The 26,120-nt window shown below is 38.6% G+C and overlaps 1 protein-coding gene across 1 annotated transcript; it reads right to left on the reverse strand.

Annotated features, from left to right (window-relative positions):
• Positions 1–17,914: 17,914 nt before the first annotated feature.
• Positions 17,915–25,204, reverse strand: LOC146517513 (pregnancy-specific beta-1-glycoprotein 1-like). The gene is made up of 9 exons (XM_085164359.1): positions 24,981–25,204; positions 24,634–24,861; positions 24,006–24,356; positions 23,673–23,906; positions 23,258–23,518; positions 19,386–19,646; positions 18,653–18,743; positions 18,482–18,539; positions 17,915–18,356 (listed from the first exon to the last, which is right to left on the reverse strand). The coding sequence occupies exons 1-9, from the start codon at positions 25,087–25,089 to the stop codon at positions 18,336–18,338; spliced, it is 1,614 nt and encodes a 537-aa protein (XP_085020485.1). The 5' UTR covers positions 25,090–25,204; the 3' UTR covers positions 17,915–18,335.
• Positions 25,205–26,120: the final 916 nt, after the last annotated feature.

Consider the following 26,120-nt stretch of genomic DNA (forward strand, 5'->3'; position numbering starts at 1 on the left):
GGCAGCCGGTGTGGTGTTAGCTTTAGCTTAGCCCGTAGCCCTCCGCGCCTACCTCGCCTTTGTTTACGATCTCGGCGCCGTCTGCGTGCACTTCCGCCCGGCTGGGGAGAGTGGGCAGCCTCCGGTGTTCTGGAGATCTCTGGGATGAGTCGGAGATAGGCGATAAAACTGTTGGAGTTATGAGTCCAGATGTCCAGAAGCTCTTGTCTGCTGTAGGTCAGCAACGCACAGCAATTCTGGATGAATAATCCGGTCAAAAGTAGATAAAAAAACCGCTAAATAGCAGATTCTGGAGAGACACTGAGCCTCGCGTTGTTCACGCGCCGCCATCTTGCTGAAGAGTGAGAGTCTGTCTGCAACAGTGTTGGGCAAGTTACTTTGAAAAAGTAATTAATTATAGTTACTAGTTACTTCTTCAAAAAAGTAACTGAGTTAGTAACTGAGTTACAATATTCTAAAAGTAATTAATTACTTGAAAAGTAACTATTGCGTTACTTTTAAAAAAACGTTTAACCCTCTGGAGTCCAGGGTATAATTGGCCATTTTTAACTACTTTTGATTTTCACTCCACATTTCACCTTTAAAAACGATTTACTTTGCTTTGTTTGGTATCATCGTTTTCAGCACAGCCTCACGTGTCTGAATTTACAGTTATGTTTTCATTTTGACGACAAATTTTGACAAATTATTTGTGACACTCCAAAAAAATAATTTCTGTCCTCTATAAAGGAGAACATCACAGCCTGATACCTGCAGGTCTGACAGCAGCAGGTGTATCGCTCCTGTTTCTACCTGGAGACAGCAGTCGCCTCATTGTTCTGACACACAACACAAAACGATCCACAACACTACACACTAACTACACAAGACAACACATTAACTACACACTCCAAACACGCTAAACGTCACAAATCTCTCACATCTCAAAACTCGCTCTCTCTCTCCGTCACTCCTAAAACTTCCCCTGTTTTTTGTTTTTGCTCATAAGCAGAGAGTGCTCGCTGCGCTGTCCTTAGACAGTAAACGTGACGAAACCATTGAGGAAAAAACGCCATGAGCAAGCGCTTTCACAACATAACACCTAAACCACCTAAACATGATGCACCACGCTCTGACTGAGAGATTTCTGAAAAAATTACTATCACTTCCAACATAAATGAAGACAGAAAACTAAACAGCAGTGACTTTTGTATAACTGCATTAGAACAGCAATGCAATGCAAAACACCATTAAACTGAAAATCTGGGTGCTACTACTGCATAGGTACTTACTTTGGAGCGGTTTTCTTGTCTTGGTTTTCCTAAACAAACAAACAAAACAGCAGGTTAAGAAATAAATACTCCAATTCGGACACTTTGGAAGGTTTTCTGTCTCACCATGAATTAAAAAAACAAATGAATCCATGAATCTTAAAAGCACTGGACAAGTTTTCTTTTGTAATGTTTGCATCTTTTAACTGTTGCATTACAATATGGTTAGGCAAGTAAAATAAATAGCATTGTTTAACCCGGTCACAATACTGTCAATAGTATAGACATTTAATTTAGGAAATGAGTCTCAATCGTTTCAAATAATTGCTAAAAGAAATTTAATTTGTAGTTCTAAATAAATTCTAAATGCATTTAGGACGTTTTTTGCTCACTTTGTCTCGTCCACGATGTTATTTCTCTCTCCAGCAGCGTAGGTTACAATTACATTAGCATTAGTGATGTGCGATACCACTGATTTGCTTTCCGATCCGATACCAAGTAATATTCAGGGTGGTATCGACGATACTGATCCGATACCGATACTTTGTACAAAAACATATTTTATTTATTGTATCTCAAATTATAGCGTCATAATAATTACAGGACATCAGATTACTTGTTCTTATCACTTAATAACGCAGAGTTCATCATATAGAAATAAAAAAACTGAAGTTGTGCCTATTTGAACACGTTGCCTGCCTGCAGCACTAAAAGACTCCATGAGAGACGTCTGTCTCGCCCTAGCAGCACCTGTCCCTCTCCTCCTCTTCAGTTCGTCTCAAAATACGCTCGTCATATTCTTTGATATGATTTACTCTGAGGTGTTTGACAAGGTTAGTTTTGTTGCCACAACCATACATGCCAACCCTCCTGAATCCAATCCCGTATTTCAGTGCCCCTCCCGAATTTCTCCCAATTTTCCTCCCGGACAACAAAATTGAAAGACCATATCTCAGAATTTATAGCGCGGCCCAGCCAATTCCAGTTTCCAACAATGGCGGCAGCTGCTTCGTTTTAATATTACTCTTATTTCTCTTTCTGGGTCGCAAAAAAACTTTTAACATATTTTCAGGTGAGAATGTAGCTGTGTAAACTTCAAATATCTGAGCCGACCGACACATCGTCTTCAAACCCCCGCGGTCTTTCGCTACTTGGGTTAAACATGATATATAAGTCACTTTGATAACTTAAAAATGTTATTGTTGGGCTTTTTCAGTGTTTTATTTGTTCGTGAGTAAATCGGTTTGGCTGAGATTAAAGTTATTAGATTAGATTAAATTAAACTTTATTAATCTCTCGGGAGGGTTCCTCCGGGGTTTTCACACAGCTGAATAAACGTCAAACAGAAAACTGATTAAACAGAAGTGTGAGACAGTCGAGAGTTTACATCAGTGCCCTGTTATATTTTAGATAGCAAGGAGCAGATGGCAGTTTCACTCCACCGAGGGAGCCTGTGACGTACTACCCGGCTTTCTTTAGACCGCGAAGGCCGGGTCCTCAGGTGGAAGCAGCTTCTGAATTTGGACACCCCCGCTGTTTCCAGGCCGGCCAATAATAACGGTGACATTTAATGTATTTTATCTGATAAATAAACACTGTAAAATGTACTTTGAATGTCTCCCTAATTCTGAGGTCTCAAGGTTGGCCGGTATGGCCACAACACCGCACTTTTTTGCCACATGTATGGCAAATCACGTCTCAGCTGTTTGTGGAGGTAAAATACGTCTGCACATGACTCCAATTACGCTCAACCATTGTTGTGAGTGCGCACGCCAGCGGCTGCAAGACGTAGTTTCTTTCCACTGTGTTCCTGTTAATGAAAAACTACAAATTTACCCTAAATTACTAAAATATCAATATTTTAATGTGAGAATTGATTCTAGAACATAAATGATTGGTATCGGAGGAATCGATATTTCAGGATAGATCCGCACATCACTAATTAACTAACCTAACTAACACAAATCAGGTGATGACGTCATTTAGCAACTTCTAGCGACTTTTAGGACAACCAATAGCGATTTTCCTTACTGAGGAGTTGGCAACACTGTACTTATACAGTAGCTCGCAGTATGATCCATAGAATTTAATGCAAACTTTCCCACAGTAAACCACCAAAATATACATTTTACATCAAACAAATATTACGTTTGACCACAAATAGTGCATAAAGGATAAAAGTGCTTGGTTACATCATTGTCAAAGTTTGGTGAAACCACATTCTAACACAAACGGCATTTTCATTGCTTTTAAACACATAAAAAAAAACACTCGTGAATTTTCGTTAGCAAAATGCTAATTTTAGCAAGAGACTAGCATACCTCTTTAGCAAGCACATGGTCTCAACTCACCAAGATGAGCTACCAGCCGAACAAAGCAAGGTGCTTTCGGACAGTGCAAACACTTGTTTATAACACTTTTTTTGCATTCAAACTCACCAAATCCATCGATAATTCCGCACCACCATCTGCAAACTGTCTCATTTGTTTTCAAAGTGAAAGACCTAGCTAATGCGATGGTGGTCGATGCCTGGAAGGCGGGACTAATATTGCTTCTAAACAAATGAAATTATTAACACCAAATGTGATCCTCTCTCTAACTTTAGAGAGAGGATCACATTTTGCTTTTCAAAATAAATATTTTTTTCAAAATAAAACAGTGAAAATGTATTTATACAAATAAAAGGATTTGTACAAATCATTTATACAAATAAAAAGAATAAAAAGAGCCGTTTGACGATAATGTTCAAGTCCTCACTCAAAGAAAACTGAGCAAGGGCCTTGGAAATCTGGACCAGGGTGCCTAGGGTCCTGAGGCTGTAGGGTATATACTATTAATTAAAACCTTCCAATCACCAGCTTCTCACTGTTTCTAGATGCTGACGGATTCCTACAGCAAACTGTACAACACCAAAATCAAGACGTTTTTGATGGATGATGTACTCAGTGTTGAAGGGGGCTATGTGAATGGGAGGGTTACTGCCAAACCACCTGTACAAAGCTCAACCAAGGTCAACCTAAGAAATGACATGGGGCTGCCTCGCCTTGGAGTTGACTTTGGACTTCTGAAATCCAAGAAGTCCAACAAATCTTGATATTAATCTTCCAAATGCAAAATTGTATATGAAACAACCCCAGATGAAGGGACATATATTTCTCGTCCCTGTCGTTGGTCCAGGGTTGTGAGGACGGGGGGGACAGCGCTCCACGCTGACACTGGCACATATGATGCATCTTCAATCCAGTTTTCAAACCAGGAGGAATCGTGGATGAATCTCGGGAGTCAGAAGATCGCCCAGAGTCAGGGTTCAAAATTCGGGTTTACACGAAGGATATCAGCGCACAGGATTGAGGGCTTGTGTGTTGTGTAGGGCGTAATAAAGCGCCGTTACACAGACGTCACATTCACACCGCCCTTTTCTTCGATGTTGAATAGTGACCACTGTGAAAAGTTCTAATGTACATAAAGTTTGTCTTTTGCTCAATCTAATTGTTTCTTTTTTCATAAAAACACGATTATTGAACAATGAACAAAATGAGATTAAATATTTTATTTGAGCAAGGAGACAGGCACCAACAGAGCCGTGTGAATAATCACCATATAATGCAAGATATGCAGCTTTAAAAAGGTTGCCTGTTGTCCTTTGTGCCACTTTTCAAGGTATCTTTATATCCACATCAAGTTTCATGTTTTTTTAATGTTTATCTTTAGTTTCCCCAGTTTAGGTTATTGTTTAGCTTCACCTTTGCCTTTTGTTTTTTAATCTTTTACCATCCTCAATAAATGGCTCGTTTTCTGTTAACATTTACGTTTTTTTTTCCATGTTCCTTGGTGTCTGCATTTGGGGTCCACTCCTCAAAATCATACAGTGTGCTGCTGCTACTGTGACAGCCAGACCTAACCAGACCAGAGTTCCTCCAGAAAGTTTCCCAATTATCTATAAAGCCCACATTGTTTCTTGGACACCACTCAGACAGCCAGCAATTTATGGAGAACATGACACTCCTGGTGTGATTGGGGAGGGGACTACAGTCTGACATTGTGTTTGCAAAGTTACACACTGATTCAATATTGATTTTAGTGACCTCTGATTGACGTAACCGGGTGTCATTATTGCTGATGTGAATTATACTTTTACTGAATTCAGGTTTACCCTCAGCCAGCAGTTTTTAAATTTCCCTCAGTGCCGCCTGCTCTGGCCCCTGGAAGACAACTGACTATGGTTGCTGGTGTCTTCACATGTCTCAGAACAGAATCACTAATTAGCAGAGTTTGTGAGCTTTGTGTGATTTAATAAGTATCTGAGGCTGAGACCACAGGACTGTAAAACATGATTGTTGGGCTTCATATCTGTACTGAACAGTCATATAAGATTAGCTAGTAAATAACAAATAGTTAATGCTGTTCATGAGACTAAAGTCAGTGTAAATATGAGATGGCCAATATTATAGTTATTATATTAATCATTATTAGTTATTACAGCAGTGAGCTTGAACTCTCAAATCAAATCACTTCTATTGTCACATCACATGTGCAGGTACACTGGTACAGCACATGTGAGTGAACTCTGTGTCAAATACTGAGCTTCAGTAAAGATTCACCTTAAATCTTCACTCAAAGACACTCAAGTATCTTTGACAGTGTATATATAGATGTATTATATATAAGAGACAAATATTGTTCTTTTAATATGTTGGCATTACTAAATTTGGTTCAATGCTTATATATGTGTGTAAAAAGCAAATGTACGAGCTGTGATAACTGTGTCTGATAGAATGAAGAGTAGACTGATATATTAAATATTCCTTTATTGGGTGAGAAAATCAGACCATGTCATAACTGCTTTAAGTCATACAGAATAGATATCAGAGCCTTAAACAGGCTGACTTCTGCTAAATTGGTCAAACTGGGCAGAAAGTCTACAAACACATAACATTCTTATAGAATATGATGTAACACTATAGATCAACTTACCTCAGAATATATAAAGCATATAAACAATTACAGCGATATGATGCAACAAATACAGCAGTGCTACTAATCCAAAATACTCAAAGCTTCATAGAACTGAAACAAACATTTATTTTTAGCTCCATTCTGCTGCTGATACATACTTTAGGTTTCTGAATATTAAACTTGTTGCTGCCTTTCATAGTGTGTAACTTGAAGGCCCTGAGTACTTTCTCCCACACTGAAAACACTGGGATGATAACATTATTTGAACATTACCTAATAAGACTGATTCAGGACAGACAATTAGTTATGTTAAACTTTTCTAGCAGTCCTTCACAAACAGGGAACAGTCTGTCTATTCTCTCCATCTGTCAGCTGCTGCTGGCTCTTCCTCCTCTTCCTCACACACTGCTGAGTTTGTCCTGGTGGATCATTGGGGGTGCAAAGCCTCACAGATGATGTGCAGCAGTGGGTCCCTCAGTCTGTCCTCACTCTGGACACTTGCAGTCGTCACACATGGGAATCAAATGTGTGATAAGCTGCAGGATTCAAACACAAGTGTAACTTATAAATACATGTTCATACTTTTATTCCACAATCAGAGAGAAAGAAACAGAGAGAGAGTGCAGGACAGACAGACAGGTGACAGTCTCAGGTGTATACACTGCTACAAACAGAAGGATTTAGTGTTATTACGAGTGCTAAACAAGAAGAGTTCCCAGCTGGTACAGTGGACACATGTGTGACTGCTGTGATTAAAGCATCTTTCTTTCAGCTTAATGAGTGTAGGAACCATAATTAAATGTATTGAATTTTTTGATGATCACTGGGTTTTCATTTGTTTGGTTGCTATGGTGATGTGTAATGGGAGTCACGTGGGTGCTAGCGGTGACATTAAGAGGGCGTTGTCAGTCTGTCATTCACTGGTTTTGATTTTGACAGAGAGGAGGGCTGGGTAGCCGTAGTTTTTGTTGACTGCTGCACAACATGTTTCGTCTTGTTACATTAGAGCCTGTGACGTTGTAAGAGTCCAAATCTCGAGATGACATTACTCTGTAAACACTTTAATAAACAAGCAAACAATTCCACCTCTCGCATTATTGCTAAAGTTGACAGCGCGTCAGGCAAATAGGCGGGCTCCATCCCCGGCCTCTAGCGACTGTGGAAGTCGCTACAATGAGTGAACCGTCAGCTCGTTCAAACACACGTTAAAGTCCGTTTGGCTCAACACCACCGAACAGAGGCAGCAATATAACTTAGCTAACATTAACAGTGCAGTGAATCCTGCTTGTGCCGTGATATTCAGGACTGCAAACCGAGCAGCATCACTGACTTTCAGCCTGTTGTGTTTGTGGATATATGACTGACTTTAATTATCCACAAAATCATCACATTCTCTGTAAGATTAAGGTCGACTATCTAACGGCGTATAAAGTAAAGACTTTAAAACAAAGTAAACGCTGAAAGTACAAACATCGCTAATGTCACATAACTTTGCCGGCATGTGGCCAACAGTAATGTTTTAATGTTCCTCGTTATTAAACATTTGCACATAAATAAGTGACATAATATTCAGAACTTACTTTTGAAAGTTTACTCTTTGGCCGCTCTGCTTCCACTTCGTTGAAGTGTCTCCCAGTCCCAGTGCACTTGTTAGCATGTGTCACTACCCGATCCGTACCGGAAACCCGATTGGTACCCCGCATGCGCAAATCTTACGTCACTTCCTCTCTTTGCCAACATTGCGACATTCAATATATTTGAATGATACGGTTAGCGCCCAGTTAGCTCCTAGCATTTCTCAACAGCTCTGCCTCCTTTTCGACTGCCCGGGACATTTAAACAATGGATAATCCGTTTACAAACAAATTCATGCTTTTCTCCTCAACAGAGAGCGTTCCCCGATTGAACAACAGCGCCGTAAAATAAGAAGAATGGCGCCTTATTACAGACTTAATAATACTGATTTAGCAATGTGTCACGTGAAGATTCATCAGCCAGATTAAGTGTTTACTGACAATTGACAGTGATAGTGGACATCATCATCACTATTCCAGTCAATCCTCTCCACACAGACGAGCATAAACACACTCGACTATCACTAAATCAAATTTAACACGCGTTTGTAATGACGCCAATTCAGTTTACAATAGGGTTCATTCGCTCAGTCAGAAGGTGGCAGTATCCTCATACACTGGGGAGTAAACTGCCATTAAACGAACAGAAGAAGAAGAAAACATCTGCACATGCGCGGTACGGATCGGGTAGACCCGATTTGTACGGTCCGACTTTGCACATGCGCAGTAAGGATCGGGGAGTCCCGATCCGTAACTATCTTTTTATTTTTCGTTTTTGTCTACATTGTACTGAAATGCTTCATTATTGCAAACATTTTAAGATATACTTATTATTCTTAACATCTTAACTGATACTCTGACCCATAACTATCGTAAAATGCTACGACCGGAAGTAGACACCTTTCGCGCATGCGGGGTACCGATCGGGTTTCCGGTACGGATCGGGTAGCGACAGCATGTTTTGGTCAACTGGTCCGTCCGGTTATTGTCTCCCCAGAAACATTTCCGTTGTGTTTTTTCCTATTTCCGTTGTGTTGTGTGTGCTTTTGCAGCGCTTTTCTTTTTGCAGCGCTTTTCTTTTTGCAGCATTTTTCTTTTTGAAAGTGTTTTTCTTTTTGCAGAATTTTTCTTTTTGCAAGTGTTTTTCTTTTTGCAAGTGTTTTTCTTTTTGCAGCATTTTTCTTTTTGCAAGTGTTTTTCTTTTTGCAGCATTTTTCTTTTTGCAAGTGTTTTTCTTTTTGCAGCATTTTTCTTTTTGCAGCATTTTTCTTTTTGCAAGTGTTTTTCTTTTTGCAGCATTTTTCTTTTTGCAAGTGTTTTTCTTTTTGCAGCATTTTTCTTTTTGCAGCATTTTTCTTTTTGCAAGTGTTTTTCTTTTTGCAGGTGTTTTTCTTTTTGCAGCATTTTTCTTTTTGCAGCATTTTTCTTTTTGCAAGTGTTTTTCTTTTTGCAGGTGTTTTTCTTTTTGCAGCATTTTTCTTTTTGCAGCATTTTTCTTTTTGCAAGTGTTTTTCTTTTTGCAGCATTTTTCTTTTTGCAGCATTTTTCTTTTTGCAAGTGTTTTCTGAAGTTGCAGTCCGTTTGGCCTCTCAGGGCCACCGTACTATATAAATAAAACTGTACTTTTACCTTTTACTTACTTTCTTTACTCACTTTGTATGTTATTGCAATAACACTTTTTTTTATTTTTTATTTATTTTTATTTTTTTTACAAAAGTAACAGGGATTGAAACTTCATTGGTAATTTTCCAGGCAAAAACATTATCCTCATTCAGAACCTCATTGGCTTACGGAATGTTGATGTTATTTAAAAAGATTCAAACAAAAATATGACCTCATTCAAAAATGTCATGTGACTTATGGAATTCTGATGTCACAATCCTCTAAAGCTTTGATCCTTTGAAGCTTTGATCGTCATGAATCCTTAAATAGGGGTGAGGATGTACAACTTTTAGTCCGTTATTTGCAGCACTTATGTTAGCAGCATTCAAACGTTCGCCAGTAAAACATTTTGAAACATTTGGATCCTTTTTGTAGTCACGGTATACAGACTCCAACATGTCTCAGAAAGATCAAGAAAGACAAGAAGTTGACCCCAGCTCTATTCCGTGGTATGAGTCCCTAGACCCTTATATCAGCTCTCTTCCTTGGGACGAACAGGTAGAATTAGAGGAACAGCGATTGGAAGAAATGCAAAATGAAAATCTCATGAACAGAGAGAAGATTAAGATCCTGACGGAAGAAAATGAGAGAAAGAGCACTGAATTAGAAAAATTATCCTACCAGCTTCAAGAAAAAGAGGGTATTATTGAGGAGAAACAATGGGCTCTCCAAGATAAGAAGAATCAGGAGCTCCAAGAAAAGCTTGATGAAGCTTTGGAAAAAATTAAAGATCTGCTCCAAAAGGAGAAAAAAGAGAGCATTAAAGGGGATACAATGCTCAAGAAGAATCAAGAGCTCCAAGAAAAGCTTGACGAAGCTCTAGGAAAACTTAAGGAAATCCACCAAGACAAGAAACAACAGCCAACAGAGCAGAGAGACCTGCAGAGCAAACTCCAAGGCATGGAGGAAAAATACAAAGCGCTGCAGGTGAAGTATGATAAAACTCTGCACAAAAATCAACAGTTGTTTCAAGACAAGAAGCAACTGAGAGAGCAACGGGAAATGCTCGAGAAAGGAACGGACTCCAAGGTTGAAGTCTTGGAGGAAAAATTGAAAATGCTCCAAATAACTCTTGAGGAAACACTGCTCAAAAATAAAGAGTTGCTTGACGAGAAAGACCAACAGAAAATACAACAGGAAGAAATGGATTGCAAGCTGAGGAACATCGAGAAACACAATGAAGGCTTGCAAGTAATTCTTGATGAAGCTCTGGAGAGAAATAAAGAGATCCTCCAAGACAAGAAACAACAGCCCAAAGAGCAGAGGGACATGCAGAGCAAACTCAAAGGCGTGGAGGAAAAATACAAAGCGCTGCAGGTGAAGTATGATAAAACTCTGCACAAAAATCAACAGTTGCTTCAAGACAAGAAGCAACTGGAAACGAAACAGAAAGAAATGGACTCCAAGCTTGAAGAGATGGAGGAAAAACACAGAGGGCTCCAAATCAGGCTTGATAAAAAAGTGCACAGAAATAAAGAGTTCATTCAAGAGAGAGAGCAACGGGAAATGCTTGAGAATGGAACGGACTCCAAGGTTGAAGTCTTGGAGGAAAAATTGAAAATGCTCCAAATAACTCTTGAGGAAACACTGCTCAAAAATAAAGAGTTGCTTGACGAGAAAGACCAACAGAAAATACAACAGGAAGAAATGGATTGCAAGCTGAGGAACATCGAGAAGCACAACGAAGGCTTGCAAGTAATTCTTGATGAAGCTCTGGAGAGAAATAAAGAGATCCTCCAAGACAAGAAACAACAGCCCACAGAGCAGAGAGACATGCAGAGCAAACTCCAAGGCATGGAGGAAAAATACAAAGCGCTGCAGGTGAAGCATGACAAAACTCTGCACAAAAATCAACAGTTGCTTCAAGACAAGAAGCAACTGGAAACGAAACAGAAAGAAATGGACTCCAAGCTTGAAGAGATGGAGGAAAAACACAGAGGGCTCCAAATCAGGCTTGATAAAAAAGTGCATGGAAATAAAGAGTTCATTCAAGAGAGAGAGCAACAGAAAATGCAACAGGAAGAAGAAAAACTTATTCTCCAGAGGAAAATTCAAGAACTCCAAGAATTGTATAATGAAACCAGGTACAAAACAACTGTACTGGACGGAGAAAAGAAAGAAATGGAAAAACAATGCTCAGCGATGCAGAGTAGCATCAATGAAATGCTGAGAAAAAATACTGAACTTGAGGAACTTTCAAAGAACTTGAAGTGCAAAAACACTGAAATCCAGGTGCAAAAGCAAGAACAACAGAAAACACATAAAGACCTGCAGTGTAGACTTCAGGAAATCCAGAAGAGAAACCAGCAGTTGGAAGACATGCACAAGAAAGTAGAACAGAGAAATACAGATGTGCACAAGGCAAAGCGAATAGAGGAGGCAACAGTTAAAGAACTGAAAGACAAGCTTGAAGAAAAACAAGAACAATTAGAAGACATGGTGAAAAGATGCAACAAACTTGAGAAAGAAAACACAGAAACAATGGATGAGCTGAAAACCCTCATCATTGAGAAAAAGGTGCTCGTCGAAGAATATCTTAAAAAGAAGAAAAAACGCTTCTTCTGGTTCTGGAGGAGGGACACTGCTGCTTCTCACCTGATGTAACCTTGTCTTCCTCCACCTTTATTCCAACTTAATTTTCCCCCTTCCCCTTCCCCTTCCCCTTCCCCTCCCTCCTTTTCTTTTTTCACCCTCACCCCCCGACCAGTCCCGGCAGTTGACTGCCCCCTCCTGAGCCTGGTTCTGCCATAGGTTTCTCCTTTAGATTTCTTTCACTTTAAAGGAGTTTTTCCTATCCACTGTCGCCTGGTGCTTGCTCAGAGGGGATTGTTGGGGTTTTCTATCCCCCCCCCTTTTTTTTTTTTTTTACCTCTTTTCCCCCTTCTACATTTTCCTTTACCCAATAAATACAATTGGCCACATTTTACATGTGTTTGAAAAATGTCTTCATTCAACAATAATTCATCTTAGGTATAAAAACAAGAAATGTGTAATAGCTGCATGTGTGTTTGTGTGTGTGCATAATATACATACTTAACTTGTATCCCAGAAAGAATTAACACTAGATGGGTAGAGACAGGTTTTAAAGACTACAAATGAAAACATGTGAGTCCTATAATCTAAGCTCGTTTCACCAATAGGTGATGTTACATTTTAAATTAGGCACTTCATTACAGGACTGTCATTGTACCGAGGTACATTAAATAACATGAAAATGGATTTCTCGTGTCTCAGGTGACCTCGCTGTGAAGGTATTAACTTGTTGAATAATTTAGCTCTGCAATAGCAAAGTTATTTCTCACCACAGAGATGAGGGAATTTCACAAAGTCAAAATTAAAACTTGCAAACATTACACGGGGAAGGCAATAACTCAACATGCCAACAAGGCATCAAGGAAATAAAGACATCTCAGTATCAGCTCTCTTCATGTCGTCTACTGACAGCTAAATGAGCACAATTCTATGGTCTTCTTGGCTTTTGGCATCTATTCCTCAGCTGAAGGTTTATACATCATCGTAATCAGGACAGCCAGGCTGGGAGACAGATCCAAAATTCTCAGTCAGTGATGAAAATCAAGCTTTTTTAGTTCCATCATATTAAAGCAAATTACATTTTCATTTCCATTTGTCCTGACAGGAAATAGCAGAAAATGCCACATTTTGTTTAAACATGGGCTGAATGCTATGCAGGTTAATATCTGAGCTGATCTCGTGGTACAAAACAAAAAATCGTTCCTATTTTCACACGTGAAGTCAAAACTTTCTGGGAAGTTGAGTATATTGGATGTTTAATGGTAGAAACAGACTTTTTAGACTTCTAGAGACTGACTGATGTGAGTTTAAATCAAATCTGAATCCGATGTGCTTATCTTTCTAGTTGTGGTCTGCAAAGATGTCAGGTTTTTAAAACTAATTAAAGGGCAATAGTGTGATATTTTGTATTTATTTATTTCCTTTTTTTGTCCTTCTTTAAGAAATTTGTATTGAAATAAAAACAAGTGCAAGGGCTTTTATTTTGTCCTGATGAAACCCATTTTACTATACTTGACATAATTCTTTTTGATTTACACAGATATGCAGATATACTACATGTGTAACATTCATGTCATTGTTTAAATGTTTAATAATAAAGTACATGAATAACTTGAGCTTATTATATATCATAGTAAAGTATATTTCCTATTAACTAGGCAGGTCATTCTCTTTCTCTTGACAACGCTGTCTTTAAATAAAAATATATAATTCTCTATATTCCTATCTATTCCAAACAACGGTAGTAAGTAACAAAGTTTCAAATTTGTCTTTCACTTTGACTCTTAATTTAATAATAATAAAATAATGAACAAGAGGTCAGAGGTCAAATGTGGCATGATACCTTAAATCTTTCTATGACACTTTCTGTATGTGGACCAGAGATGGGCAATAACGCATAATCCGATTACTTTTTTCAAGTAACGAGTAAAATAAGGGATTACTATTGCAAAAAAGGTAATTAGATTACTGTTACTTTCCCGTTAGCACGCTGTGTTACTGCGTTACTACGTTACTAAACCGTGATTTCGTTTGCGAGAGTGTCTCGTGACAATGATGTAAGCGTCGTTCGTGGCAACAGCTGTGTGCAGATCAAAAATGGATAATATAACGAGTGTGGGAGAGAGAACGACTGTGCAGCGTTTAAAGCGTGGAAGTACTGACCTTACTTCGAGTTTGATTCCATAAAAAGTGACAAAAACATTAGTGTCCGCTGTACACTGCATGGGAAGAAAACTTCTTTTTACAGCGAAAAACCCCCTAAACTACCGAGCAAGCACCGAGTACGCTGCCACGGGAATGCGAAATTCACAGAGAAACTCCAAGATTCTTCCACTGACATGTGGCACACCTGCACCAGGGCAAACCTCTGCCTGCCTAACTCCTGCTAAGCAGGGGAAAATAGAGCAACAGGACCACTGAGTCTTTGATTTGATTTGATTTTTTTTCTGCTGTGTTTTACTTGCATCTATTTGAAAGAGTGAGTGTAAACACAAAAAACTATTTAATTTTATGTGCTGGAATGTGCAGAAAACAGGTTTAAATGTTAAACAAATTTCTTCCAGTCAGACAATGTTGCATATGATTTAATTTTTGCTTGATGCATAAAGTTAAAAGATTAAAACTAATAAAACTAGTTTTAAAAAGAGACTTTTTCATTTGATTACATTTTATATGGTGGATTATGCAGAAAAAGTAGAATTGGGCTGAAAGATCTATTGCTTTATTACCTATTCAGGTTGTAAATCGTGTTTTTTAAAAGTAACTAAAAAACGAATTACTTTTGAAAATAAGTAATCAGTAAAGTAACAGGATTACTTTTGGGGGGAAATAAGTAATCAGTAATTAGTTACTGATTCCTTTTTCCAAGTAACTGGACCAACACTGATTGTGATTACTTTGGTTGCAATCAGATTGCCATGGTCACCTGCAGTTTGCATGTAGGATGCCAACTACTCACCAAGTGGTGGACAAAGTTTGGTTTGGTTTAGTTTGGCTTTCATCTTTACTTTTGCGCCCTCCTGTGTCTCATGGTCTAATCAGCCCCTTGTGCATTTATAATCCCTCCTTTCCCTCTGCTTTGCCTCACAAACAGCATGCACACCTGACTTGACTGCCAGATAAAATAAATAAGGTCAGTATAAAAAGAAAAGGAGCAGAGAGAAGAAAACATTTAAAGTCCCCCCATCAAGCAAAGATTTATCAGTAAAACCTGGCTTTTGGCAGTGTTTGGGAAAACAATTCATCCAAAATTAAATCAAAGTATTAAGCATGCAAGCAAGCAATTTATTTATATAGCACTTTCAGAAAAACACAGCTGAACACAAAGTGCTGTACACTTGGCATGCCAAAAATGATACATGAATAAGTAAAAAAAAAAAAAAAAGATTTACCCAAAATAAATAAATAAGAATAAATAATAATAAAATGAGAACAAATAGCGCAAAATAAAAATGTATGAAATGATAATTAGAATTAAAAACAATAAAATCTGTGTCATACAGAGTCATATGCCAAGGATTAGAAATTTTCTCACAATCTCATAAAGAATAGTGTCATTTATAGTACCTCTACTCTCTGCGTTTATGTGGTCATTTATATGGCGTGTCATACAAAACCTAAACTGTTTTAGGTTTTCTAGCATCACTTCTGATGCTTTCAATCATTGTTTCCACACAAATTTTGCTTAAATGAATGCATGTGCGCGTCACACTCCTGGTGTTAATGCACAAAACAAGCAGTTCCAGTACTTGCAGATGTTGACTTGTAATACACAACACCCCCAATGGGTTAAATAAAGAAGCATAAGCAGATATTTACTTGATAAACTGTCTCAGCCATGAACAGAGCTCAACAAATGTTGTGTTTGTGAACACTAGAAACATCGTGCACTCTATATATGAAGACGTAGATTCTCTTTTTCACATGTTAGCATGTTGTTTGGCCCACAGCTGTGGCTTACATTACCGCAGCTGTGATAAAATGATCAGGAGTAGTTCTATGTGCACATTAAGCATCTCCTGTAAGTTTCCTTGTACTTCCTTGCAGGTCTATGTGGGAGGAGGCAAATATGTTCACCTTTGTGTTTACGAGAAACTCCCGGCTTATGGAGGAACGCTCAAGCTGACCAGGCTGCAGCATCCCAACAGTCAACATGACAATATTGAGTCATATTGAGAATTTCAATCACAGAACCTGTAAAGTGGGGTTAGGCGAGATGTGCTTACGTGTTGGTGCCATACTCTACGCTGTTCTAGCAGCTCTAACATTGATTAATGCATTTGATAGCATTTAGGCCAAGTTAAACTGAAAAAGATTAAAAGAATGGCTGCACAGTGAAAGGACGGGCGGGCATGTCCCAGTAGCTGTCACATCACGTGAAAACTATGGATTGATCGATACTGAAAATGCAGGGTCTGTCAACAGAACACAAAGCAAACATGAAGTGCTCCCTATGTCACTACCTGATGACGTGCTTGCCTGTGTTAGTCACAGCTGCTTCCTGCACTGCACAACTTGAAATTTCCCAAATGTGCTTGACTGCAGTGATAAACTACTCGTTCTGTGAAGCACTTTGGCATACCTGTGGTTTTTTAAATGTGCTATATAAATAAAATTGTATTGTATTGTATTGTACAGATAACAGACCATCGAAGCAAAATTCAAATGTCTGGCACAGCAGACGGTAAACAATTTGTCTCTAGAAGCAGATCACGATCGAGTTTGTTCGGACACAGTAAACGTATTAAACCACCTGAAAACACACAACATCCTGCAATCTAATGAATGCATGAAGGGCAAGAGCAACAATGCAGTGACTGCTAATGTGAATCGTCTCTGAACTCAGATGTCCATAAAAGGTACTGTTACTTCAGTGCAAAGCAAAAGCCTCAAATATAATAACAACACTGTTATCTCAAATAGCATGGCACTCAAAATTAGAGATGTACATATAGGCCCTTGGGGGTGGGTACTTTGTTTCTCTCCCCCTTAAGTTCAGTAGGTATAACGAAATTGTATTAAATAAATAAAGTTTTTGGAAATTTGAATTTCAATCACAGCTCACACCTTGTATTTTCACTTCCCGGCAGACTCAAGAGTATTTTGTCATACGCTCTGTTTTGTTTTGTTTTTTTCAAGTTACTCATTACTTTCAAAGTAACTAGTTACTAGGGAAAGTAACTTTGGTTTTACTCAGAATTCTTCTACTAATGTGTTGCTTCCTTAACTGGATACCAGCAAGGATGCCAGTCTTCTAGCTTGCTTAAATGGTAGCACTATCCTGCCACAAGTGCACTGTGCCACCTAATGGCCTGAACCTAAAATGCCAGTGTAGTAGTGTGAGTGCAAGTTAATGATGAAATGAATGAAACTAAATTTGAAATTAACAATGTTTTTTTAATGTGTCACTTTTTAATCTGTCTGTTTTAATCTATTTCTATTGTTTCAAACCTCTATAAATGCAAACACATCATTTTGGGGTTGATGCAGCAGTGTTATAAATCTAATCATTGTATGTAATATCACTAGGAAGAAGCAGTGGATCACAAAACACGACATACAGTGTGTTGAAACTTTTGAAAAGTATATTTATTTTTGCCATTGAAATTGGTAGAAAGTTTACTTTTAGCAGTGCCAACATTAAACTGTGCCTCAGACCATTTAGGAGCTGTAGGTATCAAAATAGTGCAAAAATGGTTCAACATGAACACAGTGAGGTTTGTCCATTCTGTGTCAACTCTAAGCTGAACTGCACCAACTGCAGACCTCATGTTCAGTAATGATGGGCAAACTTTAAAGTATTTTGAGCCTCACAAAGAAACATAAAATAAATAATAAGTATGTTCAGCCTCATAAATAGTCTAGATTTAACCAAAATAATAATTCATCCAGTCAGGCCAAGTAGATAAATAAAATATGATGGTAGATTTACATGTGTCTTTCATAGTGGGCACAAAAACATTTCTGTAAATTAATAGAAATTGTTGATCATTTTGATTATGGAGCAAAGCACAGAAAAAGAACTCCCAGTACTGTCTCTGTATTTTATTTTTTATATTTATTTAGAGTATAAGCTCAGTAGATTTCTTTGTAATGACATTAGATTGGCTGAATGTGGAAAAACACCACAGGCTGCTCAGCGCAGGTTTCATACATGAAGAAGAAGAAATTTTAAATTGTGGCAGTCTTTGTTTTATTAAGCAAACATTTTTAGTTTTAATGGTCTAACACACAAAAGGGCTGTTTGTGACTCTTGAACTGAACACCTGCTGTAACCTGACTGCACTTTACACCAGCTGTTCCTGCTCCTCCTTGTCATCTGTCTGTGCTGCAGTCAGAGCCTTTGAGGATTCATCAGGATTCAGTCAGGATGAGAGTATACCTAATGAAGAGAGATGAAACGCTCAGACTGAAACAGCTTCACTCATAAAACATGTGCATGTATTTCATAATAAGTCATTTGCTGAGTGTCACTTGCTCCAACTCCAATAATGCAAATAAACAAACCTCAGTCATCTCTACAGGTTCATTTGGTTCAGTTTTTAAGATGATGCGCTTCTTCCTCCTGGATATAATAAAAAAACAACAACTTTAGTATAAATGTTATGAACTTTCAACTTTCAAACTAAGGGTCTAATGGGAAAATAAAAGAGGGGTAAAGTGTTTGTATTGTTTTACCTCTTCAACAGACTCAAGACAAGCAGAGGAATCAGGATCAGGACCACCAGAGTCAGCCTGATGATATTCATGATTATTATTTTGGATTTCCCTAAAACAGAGACAAATACATGGCAGAGATTTCTCAGCAGTAAGATTAGATTGTTTGCCAGGTGATGCTATTAGTTATTTATTGTCATAATCCACTCATACAAACGTTTTTCCTTTAAAATTAATGAATAAATAACTATTTTAAATATTGTATACAGTATAACAATTATATTAATATACTAGAAGATGCATTTTCTGAAGAAACAGCAGTGTGAATGCTGATAACTGATATTTTGAGCTGAAATGAAATAATTGCTGAATGTTAAGAGAAAAATAAAGAATTTTTCACTTGAAAACAAAAGTGCAGAACGGTTGAAAACTGAAGTTCACACAGAAGTTGAAAAATAGCCGAACATGTTTAAAATGTGTATTAGAAAAACCTGAGTAATGACAAAAGAAAATTTAGAGTCAGAAAACATCTGAATAAATATTAAAAGTTCATATTCTGCATCTCTGAGCTTTGGAAGACACGCTGTCTGAAAGAAAACAACGATGGTTTTGTTTTGAGGTGAAAACAATGGCTGTAGATCAAACACTGTTGTTTTCTTTCTTCGATGCTTAATCAGCATCCACACTAATTACTGTATAAATGTGTGTACTGTATTTACTTTACATTTGTTATTTTAAAGAGTGTAAAATTTACTTGTGACAACAGTCAGCTGTAAGGTGGAGTTATGAGTCCCTCTGTTGTTGTGGGCCACACAGTAATAACTCCCACTGTGCTCAGGTCTGATGTTGCTGATGGTGAAGTTGTGTCCTGATGTTTTAGGTGAGTCTTCATCCTCCTTGTACCAGGTGTAACTAGCTGCTGGGTTAGCATCACTGCTACAGGTCAGAGTGACTGAACTGCCCTCCACTATCTCAGCAGAGGGACTCACTGACACAGAGGGAAGCTTTGGAGCATCTGGAGGAGGAAACATACAACATATAATTACAATATATACAATATATAGTTAGAACCAAATTTTCAAATATTAATAGCTTATATTCTAAAAGGAAAACATTGTAAACTTCCCAAAACAAAACAAATCAGCTTTATTGAGGAGTAAAGGAGTAAGAGAAGTGAACTCACACACTGTTAGAATGGAAAAGCTCTGATCCTTTCACAGCACAGTTAAAACTGTCTGCAGGTTTTTCTTCAGCTAAAAACTTGTTTGATTTCAATATTAGAGGAAACTCAATGAAACTGCTTTGCTTTGAAGAATTGCTTTGTGTATAATGAGAAGCTGCAGTTGATGTTCTCAGTTGGATAAAGTCGTCTGTTATTTAAAGAAATGACACAAATATTTGTATGAACACACTTTTGAAAGTGGAAATGATTGGATCAAACTTTATATCACTATTTACTGAGATTTTGATGTAGACATTTGTAATGTTTCTTACATGTGTTCATATACAGTGGCTTGCAAAAGTATTCGGCCCCCTTGAACTTTCCCACATTTTGTCACATTACAGCCACAAACATGAATCAATTTTATTGGAATTCCACATGAAAGACCAACACAAAGTGGTGTAAACGTGAGAAGTGGAACGGAAATCATACATGATTCCAAACATTTTTTACAAATAAATAACAGCACGGTGGCACGGTGGTTAGCACTGCTGCCGCACAGCAAGAAGGTCCTGAGTTCAATTCCACCATCAGGTCTTTCGGTGTGGAGTTTGCATGTTCTCCCCGTGTTTGCGTGGGTTCCCTCCGGGTACTCCGGCTTCCTCCCACCGTCCAAAGACATGCAGCTTGTGGGGATAGGTTAATTGGATAATCCAAATTGTCACTAGGTGTGAATGTGCAAATGAATGTGAGTGCGAATGGTTGTCTGTCCCTGTGTGTTGGCCCTGCGACAGACTGGCGACCTGTCCAGGGTCCCAATTAGGGGGCTAATTATTCAGCCCCCTTTGGTCTGAGTGCAGTCAGTTGCCCATAGACATTTCCTGATGAGTGCTAATGACTGAATAGAGAGCACCTGTGTGTAATCTAATGTCAGTACAAATACAGCTGCTCTGTGACGGCCTCAGAGGTTGTCTAAGAGAATATTGGGAGCAACAACACCATGAAGGGATAACGTTATTGCGAAATTTAAAGCAGGCTTAGGCTACAAAAAGATTTCCCAAGCCTTGAACATCCCACGGAGCACTGTTCAAGCCATCATTCAGAAATAGAAGGAGTGTGGCACAACTGTAAACCTACCAAGACAAGGCCGTCCACCTAAACTCACAGGCCGAACAAGGAGAGCGCTGATCAGAAATGCAGCCAAGAGGCCCATGGTGACTCTGGACGAGCTGCAGAGATCTACAGCTCAGGTGGGGGAATCTGTCCATAGGACAACTATTAGTCGTGCACTGCACAAAGTTGGCCTTTATGGAAGAGTGGCAAGAAGAAAGCCATTGTTAACAGAAAACCATAAGAAGTCCCGTTTGCAGTTTGCCACAAGCCATGTGGGGGACACAGCAAACATGTGGAAGAAGCTGCTCTGGTCAGATGAGACCAAAATGAAACTTTTTGGCCAAAATTGCAAAACGCTATGTGTGGAGGAAAACTAACTCTGCACATCACTCTGAACACACCATCCCCACTGTCAAATATGGTGGTGGCAGCATCATGCTCTGGGGGTGCTTCTCTTCAGCAGGGACAGGGAAGCTGGTCAGAGTTGATGGGAAGATGGATGGAGCCAAATACAGGGCGATCTTGGAAGAAAACCTCTTGGAGTCTGCAAAAGACTTGAGACTGGGGCGGAGGTTCACCTTCCAGCAGGACAACAACCCTGAACATAAAGCCAGGGCAACAATGGAGTGGTTTAAAACAAAACATATCCACGTGTTAGAATGGCCCAGTCAAAGTCCAGATCTAAATCCAATCGAGAATCTGAGGCAAGATCTGAAAACTGCTGTTCACAAACGCTGTCCATCTAATCTGACTGAGCTGGAGCTGTTTTGCAAAGAAGAATGGGCAAAGATTTCAGTCTCTAGATGTGCAAAGCTGGTAGAGACAAACCCTAAAAGACTGGCAGCTGTAATTGCAGCAAAAGGTGGTTCTACAAAGTATTGACTCAGGGGCTGAATAATTACGCACACCCCACTTTTCAGATATATATTTGTAAAAAATGTTTGGAATCATGTTTGATTTTCGTTCCACTTCTCACGTGTGCACCACTTTGTGTTGGTCTTTCACGTGGAATTCCAATTAAATTGATTCATGTTTGTGGCTCTAATGTGACAAAATGTGGGAAAGTTCAAGGGGGCCAAATACTTTTGCAAGCCCCTGTATCTGAGATTATAAAACACATCCTGCCATTTCTCCTCCAATTTTCAAAAGCATAAAGCTGACTAATTTCTGCATTAGGCTGGATGGAATACCCAGCATTCATACCCTACACACTTTTTTTATTAGTGATATGACCAACTAGAAATATTTCTGCCCTTGCTAGTCACCTTAAACTAGTCTGTGGTCTTCTTATTGTATTAATATATAATGGCAGTTACTTGTTCAAAGATGAAGAGCCCACTGGCCAGTAACCTGGGCTGCACCCTTGACAGATGACTGAGCATCCAAAAAGAAGGAAGGATGTAAAGGAGAACCAGGAATCAAATGACAGCCCACTGGCAAAGGCAGTCTCATTCGGCAGCAAGGAGTGGATGCTAGCTTGGAAGAAACCAAGGCTACTTCTGTCTGTGCTGCTAAGATTAGCCAAACTCTGCAAACTAATAAGCATATTTTGAATTCAGTGACAGCAGCACATTTTCAAAAAATTTGGAGCAGAGACATTTTTACCTTTTTGAGGGTCTGAATATCACAGGCATCCAATAATAATCTCAGTCAATGCACCTTATGCACACAGATTTCTCTAGATTATCTCAATATTTGATGACATCATGTACTATAGCTGGTCAGATATCCAGAGTCTTAAAACATAAAATCTTTAATTTTACATCGTGGACGATAATTTTGTAAAATTTCCATAATTTGTAGTCACAGGTTTTTACAGATTGAAGAACCTTTGCCCGTCTTTACTTCTGAGAAACTCTCAGATTTTATTTTTATACCCAAACATGTTGCAAGACTGTTGCCAGTTAACTTGATGCAACATGTTCCTCCAGATGTTTTTAGTAACTCTTAGTTTTCCAGCCTTTTGTTGGCACCATCCAAATTTTTGGACTTGTGTTACTGTCATCAAACTCAGAATGAACAAATATTTATTTTCTTTAAATTGTACATTTTCTCAGCTGATATGTTTTCTATGTTCTATTATGAATAGAAAACATATAAAATTTGTTTATGACATTTTCTAATCATGTAATTCTGTTTGGGTTTTTTTTCTATTTGAATGCATAAAATAGTTCAGCTCAAACACTCAGCCATTGAAAATAAAACAACCATTGAAAATAAAAAGAATAACAGCATTTCTAGCAACTGCAAACATGGTGTTCATGATATGTAACTCAAGTTTTTCCATATTCCTGCAGCAGTCTCACAACTCTTCAAAAAGTCTTTACAGCTTATAAATGTATTTTACTCACATTTCACATCAATAGTTCTGCTTTCAGATCTCTTTTGTCCCAGCTTATTATCAGCTGTACAGTAATACTTTCCAGAGTCAGAGGGCAGGATGGAGCTGAAAACATGTTGGTTTTGGTAACTGAGAGGATTGATGACATCCTCCTTGTACCAGGTGTAACTAGCTGCTGGGTTAGCATCACTGCTACAGGTCAGAGTGACTGAACTGCCCTCCACTATCTCAGCAGAGGGACTCACTGACACAGAGGGAAGCTTTGGAGCATCTGGAGGAGAAATAAGGAGAATGACAACATGGTCATAACAACTAATTTTTACATGATTAACAGTTTATATTCTAAAACAAAAACATCATAACCTTCCCAAAAAGAAACCAATCAGCTTCATTGACGAGTAAAGGAGTAAGAGAAGTGAACTCACACACTGTTGGAGAAGGAAATGTCTCATATCCTTTCACAGCACAGTAAAAACTGTCTGCAGTATCAAATGTATTCAGGTGTAAATATTGTTTTTCTGATGAAAGTTTGTGTCCATTCCTGTACCAGATGTAGGAAGATTGATCAGGTAGCTGACAGTTGTTGTGACATGTCAGCTCTGTCCAGTTAGAATAAGAGTTTACTGTTGATCTCCTCACATGTACCTGGAGCTGTGGATCTGGGAGCAAACAACAGATATTATATTAAAACAACTCAACATACAGACAGCTGCAAAGCTTATAAATGTTTAAAGTGATTCCAGTGAAAATTATTTTACTCGTGACAGTCAAAGTGACTCCAGGTTTTCCAGAATATTTCTCTCCTGGATCTTTTGTTATGAATCTGAACTTGTACTCAGCTGAGTCGCTCTCTCTCAGGTCTGAGATTCTCAGAGTGCAGTCGTTGTTTTCACACTGATACTGAACACGGTTTCTGTGCTCTGACTCTATTTTCAGATCCACAGGTTCATTATTTTCATCTCTGATGAACCAGAATTTTTTGACAACTTCTGTATTTCTTCCATTTATAGTCGATGGGTATCTGAAGGTGCAGCGTATTTCTGCTGTTGCTCCTTTGAAGGCACAGACCTGAGTAGAAGTGTAAGTCACATCCCAGACATCCTTCACCACTGTGAGACAGAGAGAGTTGGATATTAGTCAGAGTCACAACATCCGAGGACAGAAATGAAAACGATGTGATCAGGCCTCAGTATAAGCCCATGAGAAAGGTCTCCTCCCTCCAGTGACCTCAGTGTAGGATAACTATTTATGAGCTCCGACTACACAGGTTGTGTGATCAACAGAAAATACAAACCAGTAGTGTTACCCTTATGAAAACCTATAAAATCTACAGCTCATTTGCCACATGGCTCCACAACATGGCATTATGTTAAAGCATAAACTCACCCACTGAAGGAGAGCGGGAGTTCTCATATCCTCTGACAGCACAGGAAATCCTGTTTGTAGGATCCCAGTAGTTTAGATGAAGATTAGATGTTTGTCCTCTGATGATCTGTTCATTCTTGTACCAGATGTAGGAGAGATTATCAGGCAGAGGACAACTGCTCTCACACTTCAGATCTGCTGACTTAGAAACACCTCTGACAGCTGATCTGCTCACCTGCACCTGCAGATCTGCCCATTAGTAAATAAAGAACATTAAGCTCAGCTGACAACATACAGATAAAACACACAAACACACTCACAGCAAACACTTGGATTTAAAATAGTAAACGAGTGGACGAACATGTTACCTGTGACAGTCAAAGTGACTCCAGGTGATCCAGTATATTTCCCTCCTGGATCGTTTGTTATGAACATGAACTTGTACTCAGCTGAGTCGCTCTCTCTCAGGTCTGACATTCTCAGAGTGCAGTCGTTGTTTTCACACTGATAATGAACTCGACCTGAATACTCTGGATCTGTTTTCAGATCCACAGGTTCATTATTACTCTCTTTTGTGAGCCAGAATGTCCTCACAACTATGTAAGGATTATGTGCTCTGGATGGGTATGTGTAGGTGCAGCGTATCTCCACTGAGGATCCTTTTACAGCACAGATCTGAGTAGAAGTGTAAGTCACTCTCCAGCCATCCTGACCCAGAACGACTGTAACACAGAGCACATCATAACAAAAAATAAAGTTAGATTAACAAAAATTAAACAGACTCATTTGGATTAGTATTTTTCTGTAGGTTACATTTTCAGCTTCATGTCATGGAAAACAAAGTTTGCAGGTTTTTATTTTCAGCTAAAGATTCATCTGATCTTCACATTAGAAGGCAGGAACTCAGTGAGAGCAGCTGCTTTGTAGACCGAGTGTAATGAGAACCTGCAGTTACTGTTGTTGTTTGGACAGATAAATACTCTCACTTAATGTTAGAATAAAACAAACTATAATGAAAAATGATTTGCTGATGATAAAGGTAAATGTGTAGAAGTTACAGGCTGCTAGAGTTGATTGCATTGACCCACTGTTGCTCTGTGCACAAGGTAAGATGAGTTTGAAATTAGTTTAAACATGTTTGAGCCATCGTATGAGAGTGAAGGCAGCATGGAGATGGTTAGCAGTGATGATGGCGACAGGAGAGGACGTGGGAGAGGAGACGCACGTGTAACAGTAACAAACACATAAAAGTAGAAACCTTTGTTGGAATTATTGCTCATGTAGTTTAATGTATTTCAGTCTAAAATCTTCAAAATCAGAAAAAGAAACAAAAAAAACTAAAGCAAAACTAAATTTTGAATAATTGTATAAACTTGTATAAAAGTAAGTTATCGTTGGGTTGAAAACCTCGTTACTTTTTGTTTTGTTATTTATTCTGTTGTGTTTAATGATCATTATTTTCTGACCTTGATGGACGATTTCATTTTAACCAATGGGATTTGTTGTCC

The sequence above is a fragment of the Neolamprologus multifasciatus genome, chromosome 6 (genome assembly GCF_963576455.1).
Source record: "Neolamprologus multifasciatus chromosome 6, fNeoMul1.2, whole genome shotgun sequence".
Lineage (NCBI taxonomy): Eukaryota > Metazoa > Chordata > Actinopteri > Cichliformes > Cichlidae > Neolamprologus > Neolamprologus multifasciatus.

What these genes read in the sequence shown, in the direction of transcription:
- LOC146517513 (XM_085164359.1), bottom strand. Translation starts at nt 25,089, where the DNA reads ATGTCAGACCTGAGAGAGAGCGACTCAGCTGAGTACAAGTTCATGTTC. An exon ending in CAGAACTATTGATGTGAAAT is followed by an intron (nt 19,647 to 23,257) that starts GTGAGTAAAATA and finishes TTCCTCCTCCAG; the next exon opens with ATGCTCCAAAGCTTCCCTCT. An exon ending in GTCTTGAGTCTGTTGAAGAG is followed by an intron (nt 18,540 to 18,652) that starts GTAAAACAATAC and finishes TATTATATCCAG; the next exon opens with GAGGAAGAAGCGCATCATCT.